This window comes from Andrographis paniculata, unplaced genomic scaffold, assembly GCF_009805555.1.
Source record: "Andrographis paniculata isolate CXL003 unplaced genomic scaffold, ASM980555v1 Contig45END, whole genome shotgun sequence".
NCBI classification, from domain to species: Eukaryota; Viridiplantae; Streptophyta; class Magnoliopsida; order Lamiales; family Acanthaceae; genus Andrographis; species Andrographis paniculata.
In genome coordinates this window covers 1,236,680-1,249,723 of record NW_026137579.1, presented here as the reverse complement: position 1 = coordinate 1,249,723, position 13,044 = coordinate 1,236,680, and the positions used below count along the sequence as shown (strand labels likewise).

The window sequence follows — 13,044 nt, the reverse complement described above, 5'->3', positions numbered from 1 at the left end:
AGGAATCTCTGCGACCTAATAGACCACCGTCTATGCCCCATTAATTATCCTAACTTCTGCCTCATTAGTGGTTTTACCCTTCTGTTATCTCTTTTTAATCAAAATTGAATTCAGAACAGTAGTTAAGCAGGTCGGCTCCCGCGTACTTAACTACATTAAACTACCTTGAAACCGCTTATGGCGTATAACAAGACTTAGATTAATCAATTCTTCTTATGCTCTAAACCAGTGAAATGAGGTTCTCTGAATTCAAAGTTTATATAACTATGGATAAAGTGTGGAAGAAATGAGTACGAAGAAATGAATGATATTTCATTCATTACTACTAAAGCTAGAAAGACTAGATCTACAAAGCAGTAATTGAAAGTAGTAATCTAATCTAAGAAAGCGGTAAAGACTTGGCCAAGGGAGTAGGAAAATCCCTCATCCCGTTGAGAACTCCCTTACAGGGTTGGAACTCTCAAAGATAGGAAGACGACTAGTGTGCAGAAAGTAATTGCTAGAAGTATATCAGAATCGAAGTATCGATCTCTTTACATAAAGATATATGATCCTATTTATAGCAGATTAAATGGGACGGTTGCAATAAGTTGTTGGTGGTTCCAATCGCTAGGTAGTTAGGCGGTTACTGGTAGTTATTCTGTTGAAACAGTTGCTGGCCGTAACTCCCAGGACGCTTGCTTTGATCGCATTGAATTGCAATGGCTCAGATATTCCTCGCTTGTCGGAGAGCTGAAGGGCATCACCGCAGCTAGACTCACTTATACTGGCTGGAAATGAAATTGTTGTACCGCTGCAGTTAGAACACTTAGTTGGAATCTGGTGATAATATGCAGGGGTGGGTGTCTGGGCTGTCGCTTGCGGGCGGTGAAGGCTACCGCTTGCCTCTCATACCTTAGTCTTTTCAGGAGATTTCTGGGCGCTTGCGAGCGGAGGTGGCTGCCGCTTGTAGCACATGCCTTAACTTTTCTAGCACTAGACTACCGTTTAAAAATGACAAAAATAATTAATAATCTCAACAACGAAATTTGGATCATGCCAAGCGATATATATCAATAATGTATGTCATTTACAAGTTATTATGATGGTTTATATACAGAAATTCAAGTAATACATATTTTCGTCAAGCTAAGAATATGCTCATATTTGAAGTCATAAACCTACAAGTCTTGTTTGCCACGTATAGCCACACATAGGTCATCACCGCCGTTAAATTGAGGGCTTGTTTTAATATACGAAATTGAAATAATTGTGGACTAGAGCATTTTCATTAGTTTTTTTGCAATAAAATTGATCCCGATCCGTAGCAAATTGTGGTGCATGTGGACAACAATGCGGTGAGATTTGAATACAAAATATTTTGATCGATATTATGCTAAATGATTATTTAACCTTACAATTTAAGCTTTTAAAATACATATCATTTATTTATAATAAATAAATCATCATTATATCAAAAATGTTATTTCAATCAAATTCATAAAAACACCTCAATTTTAAATCAAAACAAAACAAACTAAATTCAATATTTTTATCTTACAACTTCAAAGATTTGTTTGATTTAAGTTTGAAATTAAGTTTTTTTATTTATTTAAATAATATTTTAATATAATATTTTAAAAAAATATATATTTTTATGGTAAATAATTTTATTTTTTATTTAAACTTTAACAAAAACAAACAAGCAAACACACCCTCACTATTTCAGTATTTTTAATGAAAAAAAAAAAGATATTTTTATAAAATAATATTTAAATTAAACTAAAAAACTTAATTATAAACCAGCCAAATTGATTGTTTGAGATTTTTTTTTTTTTGCAAAATTTTAATTACTTGGTTAATCATTTTATAATATATATATAACTTAATATCAATTTTTAATTAAAATTTTAAATTTAACAACTAGTTTACTAATAATAATATTTTATTTTATTTTTAAAAAAGCCCAATAAACAAACCCTGAATGAAAACTAATGAAAATGACCATTTTTTTTTTGTTGTAACCTGTATGGGAATGTGCACTTGGTATCTTTAGGGGTAAACGGCTGAATAAATCAAGTTGTTGGTTTAAGCATCCAGAACGGCTTCTCTCTTAGTTATGCTATTTTTGTCTCATTTTCAGGCATTCCGCTCACTTTCATTATCTAATTATTCCCTATTAATCATTAAATAACCATACACATATATTATCAGGTCAAACAATACATCAACATTGCTTTCTCCACTAGCTGTTATATAACATATACTCCCACCGTCCCAAAACTATGGTCTTATTTGGGCCGAACACAAAATTTAAGGAATATTAATATTATATTGATAGTTGGTAAAAAATATGCGTAAAATATTTTTTGTAATTGTGAGTGTATTAGTATAAAAGGTAGTGATATTTGTGTAATAATAATGAAAAAATAAAGATAATTTTATGGTGATATGAGTATCTATGAAAATAAGACTATTGTTTTAGCACGGACAAAAATGATAAACAAGACTATTGTATTGAAACGGAGGGAGTATTTTTTATTTTTTTAAAAAATAATAATCAAATATTATATTTTATAATAAATTTTAAATTGTAATGTTAAGAAAAAATATATATTTTAAAAAAATTATGCAATATAAATATATATTTTTTAATTATTTTTTATTGAATGGAGCCTATGCCATTCACTTTTGAATTTGATAATATATATATATATATTATTAGATTAATACACTAAACAAACACATAGCTAAGGGCATCCACAACGGGAGACGCTTGTTGAGAAGCGCCTCCCACGTCATCATTTATTAAATAAAAAAAAAATTAAAACACCAATTAACATAAGGAACGGTACATTGCGAGTGTACCGTTTCTTCCAATTTTTGTGGGCCATAGTCCACTTTTTTATTCAATAAATATTAAAAATAATATTTATAATATATACTTTTTTATTTATATTTATAATAATTTGTTTTATTAAAATATTAGATTTAAATGTTCTTTGATGTGAATGTAAAATATAGTTGGAGTTCTTCGTGACGTGACGGAGAGAAAAACTGACGTGGCACAGGAGAGAGAATGGGAAGAAACACTGGATGGGTTTCTGTGTTGTGGATGGCCTAATAAATTTACAAACTTAAGCGCCACACACTGATTCTGTTAAAGCGAATTCCATCTTCCAACTGATTGATTGTTCAGCTACCAGGAGGAGTTTGAGAACGCTCTCCAAGTTCAGGTTTGTTCTGCTCTTTGATTTCATGGAATTGACGTCTTTCAGAAGCAGCTGTCCTGAACATTAGAGGAGATAACTAGCTTTAATATATCATCATTTCGTACGGTGACTGGATCGATCGATCATTTGCCTTCCTCTTGCAGATCAAAATTGCAGTTGCGAGTGATGGCGGAGCAGTTGAGGAACAGGTTCGTAGCACTCAAGAGTCACGTAAACGGTGAGCCGACAGAGTCCGATTTCGATATTAAGACGGAATCAATAGCCGTGGCTGCGCGGAGCGGAGAGGTGATTGTGAAGACGCTGTGCGTATCAGTGGATCCGTACCAGCTTAACCGCATGAAGGCAAATTGTTCGTCTCAGGCGGCCATTGGTTTCGCCGCCGCAATCCCTCCAGGCCAGGTCTCTACCGATTACACACACTCTTCTTATGTTTTTTTTTTTTCTTATACGGTATTTTTTCTTATCTTTTCATTTAATTGATAAAGTATAATGGTATACAAATGATGTAGATAAAAAAATAATAATAATAAACATATAATAGTATATTAAATTGTTTTGAAATATATTGGGTTATATTTACAAAAAAAGAACACACTATAATTGTTTTGTTTTGTATTTTTTTTAATTACAAATTATTTTCTAATTTTCTAGTACTTTACTCTTTAATGTTTGTATTAAATATATATATATATTTATAAAATATCAAATAAAATATTATTTAAAAAAATTATATATAAGTTTAAAATATAAAAATTAAACTTAAATCAAACAAATCATTAACTTTTTATTTTTTTTTTTGTTTAACATTATGGATCAACACAAGTCATCTTGTGGTCCCAAAATACATCCAAACAAAACCTCAATTATTTCACTTTGATTCTTTTTCCAAATACAAACATTCTTCCAAATTCAAAACACCAACAAACAAAAGACTCTTGTGTTCTCTTTGTGAAAATTACAATCCTCCGAAAAAAATACAATTTTTTTTTTTAAAAAAATAATATTTCCTCTGTCCCGGTCAAGATGATCCATTTGCTTAAGGATACGGTATTTTAGGCAGTATAGATTAGTAAATTATTAATAATAAGTTATGATATTATTTTATTATTTTTATATGAATAATGTTCTTGGCATTTTAAATATTTTTAGCATTATATATCAATAAAATATATACAATATGGATATCATTTTATAGAGAATAAAATTTTATATAATACAAATAAATAAAAATAATAATTTATTTATTTATAATTAATTTAAAACTAATTTTATTAAAAATAAGAAATTTTAAATATAGATAAAAATATTTATTTATTGAGGAGAGAGATAGAAATTTAAGTGGGTTTTAAGTGAAATTAAAAATTTAATTAAATTAATTTATATTTGTTAAATATATTTAAGATAAATAAATTTACAAAAAATAGAAAAAAATCATCTTTAATAACACTAAAAAAAAAAAGAAAAATAGGGTATGGACGGAAGGTGTATATTACATGTTAAAAAAAATAGTTTAAGAATGGAACACACGTTTTTGTGTTCGGGGACGTGCCTAATTAAATAAGCGGCCTTTCTTTAATTACGTGTCTTCGCAGGCCATTGATACGTACGGCGTAGGCCGAGTAGTCGCTTCGGGCCGGGCTGAATTCAGCAAAGACGAGCTGGTGATCGGGCTTCTCTCATGGGGAGAATACACCGTTGTGGAGCAAGGCAGGCTTCTCAATAAGCTGGATCCCATGGGCTTGCCTTTGCATTACCACGTCGGCCCTCTCGGTATGTATATAATTTCAATTTTGATCGATCGACCTGAGTTTAGATCTAGAGAAAATATTTATATTGTGCAAATTAATTGCAGGTTTCAGTGGGCTAGCAGCGTACGGAGGATTCTTCGAAGTGTGCAATCCGAAGAAAGGGGAAAGTGTGTTTGTGTCGACAGCCTCAGGATCCGTCGGAAGTTTAGTTGGTCAGTATGCCAAATTGTTTGGCTGTCGTGTAGTTGGCTCTGCTGGTTCCCAATCGAAGGTATCATTACCATTACCATTACAATTACAGCCTATTAATTTCCTTGTTTTCTAAATCTGTTTCAATCGTTAATTTGCAGGTCGATCTACTCAAGCAAAAGCTTGGTTTCGACGACGCATTCAACTACAAGGACGAGACCGACCTCAAATCTGCCCTAAAAAGGTTCACCTCCTTAACCTTGGCGTTGGTTTTAACTGGGTCTGTTTAAATAGAAGTTCTGAACCTTTAGAAAATTTTAGGAATAAGAATAGAATATATTTAATTATATATATTTTTAAAAAATAAATATTATTATAAATATTAATAAAAAAATTAAAAGTGTCAGGAGAATTTTAATTTTCTCAAATGAAATTGTCATCTAAGATTTTGATTTGGGCATTGACAGGCACTTCCCAGACGGCATCGATATATATTTTGATAACGTGGGAGGAGAGATGTTGGAAGCGGCCATTGCTAACATGAACACGTATGGCCGTGTGGCTGTCTGCGGCGCCATTTCCGAGTACACAGGAGGTGGCCGCAAGGCGGCGTTAGAGTTGCTGGATGTGGTGTATAAGAGGATCACGGTTCAGGGATTTTTAGCCGCGGATCACCTGAAGTGCTACCCGGATTTCATCTCCTCCACGGCCGAGTACATTAATGCCGGCAAAATGGAGGTTCTTTGTAGCATCTCACATGGCGTCGATAGCATACCCGGCGCCTTCGTGGGGTTGTTCCGTGGTGATAACATTGGAAAAATGGTTGTAAAAATTTCCGATAAGTGAGAGATATGGCGAAAAAGTATGGTTGTTATCACTTATTACGGTTGATAATTTATTTTATTTTTCATCGTTATAAAGAATGTTTAGTTTGTTCTTAAATATATTTTGAGAGTATTTTAGAATTTTCAATTCGTTTCGAAATACTATAAAATAGAATGAAGATACATTTTATATAATATATATATGTTTTTAATATGATGTTTTAAATAAAGTATAACTTTTTTATGTAATATATTTGTAGTGAAATTTTATTGAAACAACCATTATTAAACTTGTAAAATTATATTAAGTCAAACTTTGAAAGAAACACAAAAACTTATTTGGTATGTTACATGAAATAATATTTTTTGAAAATCGAAAATAAAATTTTTGCGATGTTGAAGATGAAAATTATTTAAAGTAAAAATATCTTATTAATTATTTTTATTTAAATTTATTCATTAAATATTAAAAAGAATTTCACTCATTACACCTTCAGGATTTATAGGTTAGTTTCGCGGCTGGTGACATCGGATAATCTAAGGATATATGGGATAGTAACTGATTTTGGAATTAACATGAGCTATGATCAAATAAAATATAAATAAAAAGATTTGTTCACTTTGTATTTTATAGAAAATTGTATTGATAATATAAAAAATAATATTATTTTGTATTAAAAGTTAGCTATTTTTTGTGAGTTGATAAAATATACTTTAGAAAGTATACATATTTCTATTTTGGAACGTCTAATTACAAAGTAAATATAACATTAAATATGTCATTTTTTTCTACAAATACTCTTACTTTATATCACATCGTTACGTTTACACCAAAAAAATAAGGACAGAAATGTCATAATACTATTTTTAACTATCAATTATAATTAAAATATTATTATTTATTAAATACTGTGCCAAAAGTAAATGTTTACTTTATTCGTTGAGGAAAGGAATATATTATGTTAATTTGTCTTTATTATATTTTTTAAAAATAATATTTATAAAGAATCATTCTAATTAGGGTGTGTTTGTTTGGGGGATTGAATTTTAAATATACTATTCATCTCGTTTTTTTCTTAAAAAATATCAAATCAAACACCTATTTTTTATTAATAAAAATCAATTTTACATTCAAAACATCACATCAATATCTATTTATATCACATCATATCAATATTCAAATTCAAAATTTTTACTATTCAAATCTAAACTCAAAATCCAAACTCCCAAACAAACGCACCCTTCAAGTTTTTACATGAACAAACCAAATAGTTAATTGGAATTAATTATTGTAGTTTAAAGGAAAAAAAATATGAAATTCTGAGTTTTTCTATTTAGTTTGAAGTATATTTCTTATGAATTATTTTGCTAATATAAAAAATAATATTTTATTTTAATAATTTGCTTTTGTAAAAGAATAATATTCTCTCCGTCCCATTAAGATTTTTCATTTTCGTCCGTCCTAAAACAATGTTACAATTTCTTAATTTAGTAATTGTACTACCTATTTAACATAATAAATATCCTTTTAATTTACAAAATATTACACAAATACCATACTAACAGGAGTATTTTTATCTTTTTTTACTACAATCGAATATAATACTAATATTCAAAAATCTACGTGCAAAAAGCAAACGTCACCCTTCCGACGAGACGGAAAGAGTATAAATTTATATATCTATAGTTTAAATATTGATCGATTATAGGTTATAATATTTGGTAAATGGAAAATTAAACAATGCAAATAATATTATGATTACATGTATTTTACATAGTTTGATGAATTTTCCATGTTGTCTGTCTCTAATAAATAGTACTCTCTTCGTCTTATATTTATATATTTATTCATTTTTTATTCGTAATTTTAGAAATATTAGTATTATATTAGAATAAAATAGAAATAAAAGTAAAAAAACTAAATTAACCTTATCAGTATTGTATGATATAAATATAATGATATTTGTGTAATATATTGTAAATTGGAAGATATTTGTAATATTAGGTAGACAATACAATTACTTAAAAAAAAAAATGAAAAATGAATATTTTGTTATAAAACATATTAAAATAAAAAAATTGATAGATTGTTAAGAGATGAAAATAATATTTTTAAAGTAAACTCATGGTCAGATATATAATTATTATTTGTAAATTATAATAATTGATTAATTGTCTGTTGAGATTTGACTATATATAAATATTAAATTCAATTTACACCTGACATGCTCAATATGTGGAGAGATTGTATCAAATGTTTATTGTTATTAAGGAGTGCAATTAATTTTAATATAACACAATAAAATAAATAAAGCATATCTGTTTTTTTCTTTTGTTGTGATTTGAAATTTAAAATTTGATTTGAGATATAGTTTAAATAGTATTTTAATGTAATACTTTATTGAAAATAATACATAATGAATAATATAAATTGTAGTTTAAATCACAAAGAAAAATAAAACATATGAAATATTATACAATTTTACTTTAATATTATATAACATATTTTATGTGGTTGATTTTTATTGTTCATAATTTTCTTAAAACAATATCAGATTAAATATTTACTATATTACGTTAATTATTTTTATATTTAAAATATTACATTAACATATATTTTATATTATATTATATAATTATTTTAATTTAAAACAATTCAAAACTCAAATTTAAAATTCAAAATTCCACTAAATAAACACAGCTATTTTTTCATATTTGGTGGAGAGCATAAAAATATGGAAAGGAAAATAGGATCACACCTAATAAAGAATATACAATGTGCATTGAAAAAAGATTTGTGTTTTTATATGAAATATTAATAATAGGATTTGTAGTGTCCGTAAATATTTATTATTATTATTATTTTAAAAAAATAATATTCAATCTATTTAATTATCAATAAAAATATATTATTTTTATTATAAGAAATTACATCAAACTATTATTTAAACAAATTATTATATTAAAGTTTTAATTTTACATCAAATTAAGTATTCATATATATATATATATCAATTTACATAATAAATAAATAAATTAATTAAATTTCCATCCATTGTTTTTTCAACGATATGGTTCCATTTCTTTAAAATCTAGCAATAAAAATACAATTTAAATAGTAATATTTTAAATTAACATAATCATTTGATGCAATATAAATAAATATTAATACTCCATCGTCGTCCAGTCACAAAAAAGACTTCTACTTTTTTGTCCGCCATACAAAAGATATTCATTTATATATTTTTTTTAAATTTATCAATCTTAAATAAACGTAACAAATATAAATTAATTTAATTTGATTTATAACATTTTAGACGTAGGATCCATTCAAAATATTTTTATTTATATATATTTTTAATTAATAAATATTTTTATTTATTTTTAAAACTCCTCATTTCTTATAAACTAATGTAAAGTAATAATAAATAAATAAATAAATATACTGTTTTTTAATTTATATATCCATATTATATATATTATTAAGATACAATGTTAAAAATATTTAAAATACCAACTATACTAATCATATAAAAAAAAATAATATCATAATTTATTATTACTAACTTATTAATTTATATTGTCTAGAAGACTGTGTTTCTAATCATACTGTCATCTGACCCACCCAGAAGAGATTATAAGTTTTTTAAATAAAAAACTATTTTTTTTATATAGTTTAAAAACAAACAATATTTAATTTTATACTTTATTCGTCCCATATAAAATGTTTATTTTTGCTATTTTTATCCATCTTATATAATTTATTTATTTTTTAAAAAATAATTATACATTTTAATCGCATATTAAATTTCATAATTTATAATTTTTTTATTTTTAATTAAATTATTTAATTATCTTAATAATAATATATAATTATTTTTATTATTATATTTTTTAATTACTTATTCATTATATTTTTTTATATAATGCCTATAGTAATATTGAACATATTTTATGAAATGAAAAGAATATATATTTTATATAAAAAAAAAAAATCCATAAATAATAAAAATTGATCCAAACCTACAAACAAACACAACCTAACAATTTCCTTTGGTAAACCAACAAACTTTTACATCTATAAATTAAGTACTCCTAAATACAGAAATTTCACCAAATGTGTTCTATCACCAAATAAAAAATGTGTTTAAAAATCCTCCCTCCTCTATGGTTGCTCTTATCATACATTCTGTGTTCTTACATCACTTCGCCGGCGGCAGCGGCGGCGGAGGATCTCAATCGTCCGACCACGATTCATATAATCAGCAACTTCTCGATCGAAAGCAAAGTTGTCAACGCCTATGTCGAGGCCGGGGAGGAAGTTCAAGGCGACCATTGCGTATCCTATCTGAGGCCGGGGGAGGAGTTGACGGTTAAAGTTAAGCGTGTCAACGACGAGCATTATGGAGTTGCCGGGTACATTCATACGAGCTTGAAAAGAGTTGCGGGATTTCTTGCATACGATAGAGTTCGCGACATGGGCCATTCGGACATATACTGGAAAGTTAACGATATCGGAATTTGGATGAATTATGATAAATGGAAGAAATGGACAATAGTAGTCCGTTGGCCCGGACATGAACATGAACATCTTAAATGATAGTTGTCAAGATTTGAAGCTATGTACTGTTTTGTTTTTAAGTTTAGTATATAGCTTTACCGTTATTAATAAATATTGCATTTGATTATTATTATTATTATTATTATTAATGTTGTTATTTTATCTTAATAAAAACCAAAAAAATATATTTAGAAAAAAATTTACAGTATAAAAATTTAAATTTTTTAATATTAAAATCAAATATACGAAACAAACACACTTATATTCGATGATCATTCGAAAGTGGTGGAACAACGTTAGATGATCGAACGAGTGATCCTCCTGATTCCGCAATGCACCACTCTGAATCACCTCAAGCAAATCCACGCCAATCTCATCAAGCTCCCCGCCGACCTCACCGCCCTCATTTCCTTCGCCGCCGCCTCCGGGAGCCCACCTCTCTTTTCCTACGCCGCCGTCGTCTTCCGGAGCCTCCGCCGCCGGACCACTTTCCAATACAACACAGTGATAGCCGGCTACGCGCGAACCAACCAGCCGGAGCGCGCCGTTTCCTGCTACAAAGACATGCTCCAAGAAGGTCTCATTAGGAATAACTACACCTTCACGCCTCTCGTCAAGGCCTGCTCTATTTTAGCCGCTGATTCTCCGGCGACCGGTCTTTCGGCGCACGGCCATGTCCTGAAGTTAGGGTTCTTCCGGGACCTGTTTATTGCCACCGCATTGATTGATTTCTATGCGTCGAATTTCGACATGAGCGCTGCAGTCGAACTGTTCGATGAAATGCCTGCGAAAGATGTGGTGCTTTGGACGGCCATGATCAACGGGTATGGGAAGATAGGCGACGCTGTGAATGCTAGGAAGGTGTTTGATGAAATGCCTGATCGAAATGTGGTCTCATGGAGCGCAATAATGGCTGCATATTCGCAATCGGACGATTTCCGGGAAGTCCTCTGCTTGTACAAAAGAATGGAACAGTTCGAATTGAAACCAAACGAGTCGATCATAGTCACCGCTCTTACTGCCTGTGCTCGTCTTGGTGCATTGGCACAAGGTTTGTGGATTCATTCCTACGCCGAGAAGTGCCGATACACGTCGAATCCGATATTAGCAACTGCACTAGTGGATATGTATTCGAAATGCGGGCGTATCGATCTTGCTCTGTTGGTTTTCGAGAAGATCCGGGATAGGGATACTGGAGCGTGGAATGCGATCATATCCGGGGTAGCGATGACCGGGAATGCGAGTAAAGCGCTTGAATTATTCGATGGAATGGTCGCGAGTGGAACCCGAGCTAATGAGGCGACTTTCGTAGCGCTCTTGACGGCTTGCACGCATGCCAAATGGATCGACCTGGGCCTTTCTTTGTTCGAAGATATGAGCAGCGTGTATGCAATCGAGCCCAAGATCGAGCATTGTGGTTGCATAGTCGATCTTCTTGCGCGATCGGGTAGGTTAGAGGAAGCCGAGCGATTTGTTTGCGAGAAAATGGGAGGGATCGGGAATGCGGATGGTAATGTATGGGGAGCCTTGCTTGGGGCTTGTAGGATCTATGGGAGAGTCGAGATCGGCGACAGGCTGTGGAGGGAGCTGACGAGCGAAGGATCGCCCGACTATGGAATTTATGTGCTCGCCTACAATATGTACCGGGAAGCTGGGTGGGGAGCCGAAGCTAAGAGGGTTCGGAGCTTGCTCGAGCAAAAACGAATGAAGAAAACGCCGGGCTGCAGCACTATAGAAGTTGATGGCGTTGTCGAAGAGTTTCTTGCTGGCGACGTGCTGCATCCGCACGCGGCAGAAGTATGCGGCGTGCTGTGTTCTATGCTATGCCGCGCACGGGCACCGGCTGCTGCTCCGGCTACGGCTCCGGCGGCCTTGTATGAATATGATGATGAAGCCACTTATATGTCTTTAGATGTTTGAATTTTATGAAGGTATGGAGGTGTAGCCTTTCCTTGATTGGAGTTTTTTTAAGTTTACAAAAGATTTGAAAAAATAAATTATTGTAAATATCAAAACTTTGTCTATAGGCTCTTACCAAAAATATCACATCTCTATATTATACTAAAAATCAATTTTTAGATTCAAAAGTGTTGATTTTTAGATTCAAAAGTGTGGTGACCAGCATGGCACGTCTGGTCTGGAAAAACTGACCTGAGCATGACCCGGTTTACACTTTTTTTTTTTTGGTGGGACATTGAATATACAACCAAACATATACATATTAAGAACTTTACTAACATATCATGTTTTAATTTTTTTTATTTCAAAAATTAGTATATATATATAAATTTATTAAAATTTAAATTTAAATTTTAAAATCGGGTCAGGTCAGAAACGGCATGACTTTCGTAAGCTCGGACATGTCCGATTCATTAGCGTGACGGGTCAAGCACGACCTAAAAATTTTCGAGTCTATCTTTGAAAGCCAAAGCATGAATTTTTGTACCGAGCTTTTGTACCATACTTATTTTTGCAGTTCCTATTAATGTATATTATTTTGAAAAATAATA

At 30.5% G+C, this 13,044-nt stretch overlaps 2 protein-coding genes across 2 annotated transcripts; both read left to right on the top strand.

The window, feature by feature from the left end:
• Positions 1 to 3,052: 3,052 nt before the first annotated feature.
• LOC127251419 (2-alkenal reductase (NADP(+)-dependent)-like) lies at positions 3,053 to 6,093 on the top strand. Its single transcript, XM_051275094.1, has 6 exons — positions 3,053 to 3,215; positions 3,356 to 3,611; positions 4,805 to 4,982; positions 5,065 to 5,231; positions 5,311 to 5,393; positions 5,617 to 6,093. Exons 2-6 carry the CDS (start codon positions 3,378 to 3,380, stop codon positions 5,993 to 5,995), a joined length of 1,041 nt encoding a protein of 346 aa, XP_051131051.1. The 5' UTR covers positions 3,053 to 3,215; positions 3,356 to 3,377; the 3' UTR covers positions 5,996 to 6,093.
• A 4,725-nt stretch (positions 6,094 to 10,818) lies between these two features.
• LOC127251862 (pentatricopeptide repeat-containing protein At5g66520-like) lies at positions 10,819 to 12,566 on the top strand. Its single transcript, XM_051275771.1, has one exon. The coding sequence runs from the start codon at positions 10,835 to 10,837 to the stop codon at positions 12,452 to 12,454; it is 1,620 nt and encodes a 539-aa protein (XP_051131728.1). The 5' UTR covers positions 10,819 to 10,834; the 3' UTR covers positions 12,455 to 12,566.
• Positions 12,567 to 13,044: the final 478 nt, after the last annotated feature.

Coding starts and splice junctions, on each gene's coding strand:
- LOC127251419 (XM_051275094.1), top strand. CDS start 3,378: ATGGCGGAGCAGTTGAGGAACAGGTTCGTAGCACTCAAGAGTCACGTA. Junction 3,612..4,804: donor CCGCAATCCCTCCAGGCCAG/GTCTCTACCGAT, acceptor GTGTCTTCGCAG/GCCATTGATACGTACGGCGT. Junction 5,232..5,310: donor CTGCTGGTTCCCAATCGAAG/GTATCATTACCA, acceptor GTTAATTTGCAG/GTCGATCTACTCAAGCAAAA.
- LOC127251862 (XM_051275771.1), top strand. CDS start 10,835: ATGATCGAACGAGTGATCCTCCTGATTCCGCAATGCACCACTCTGAAT.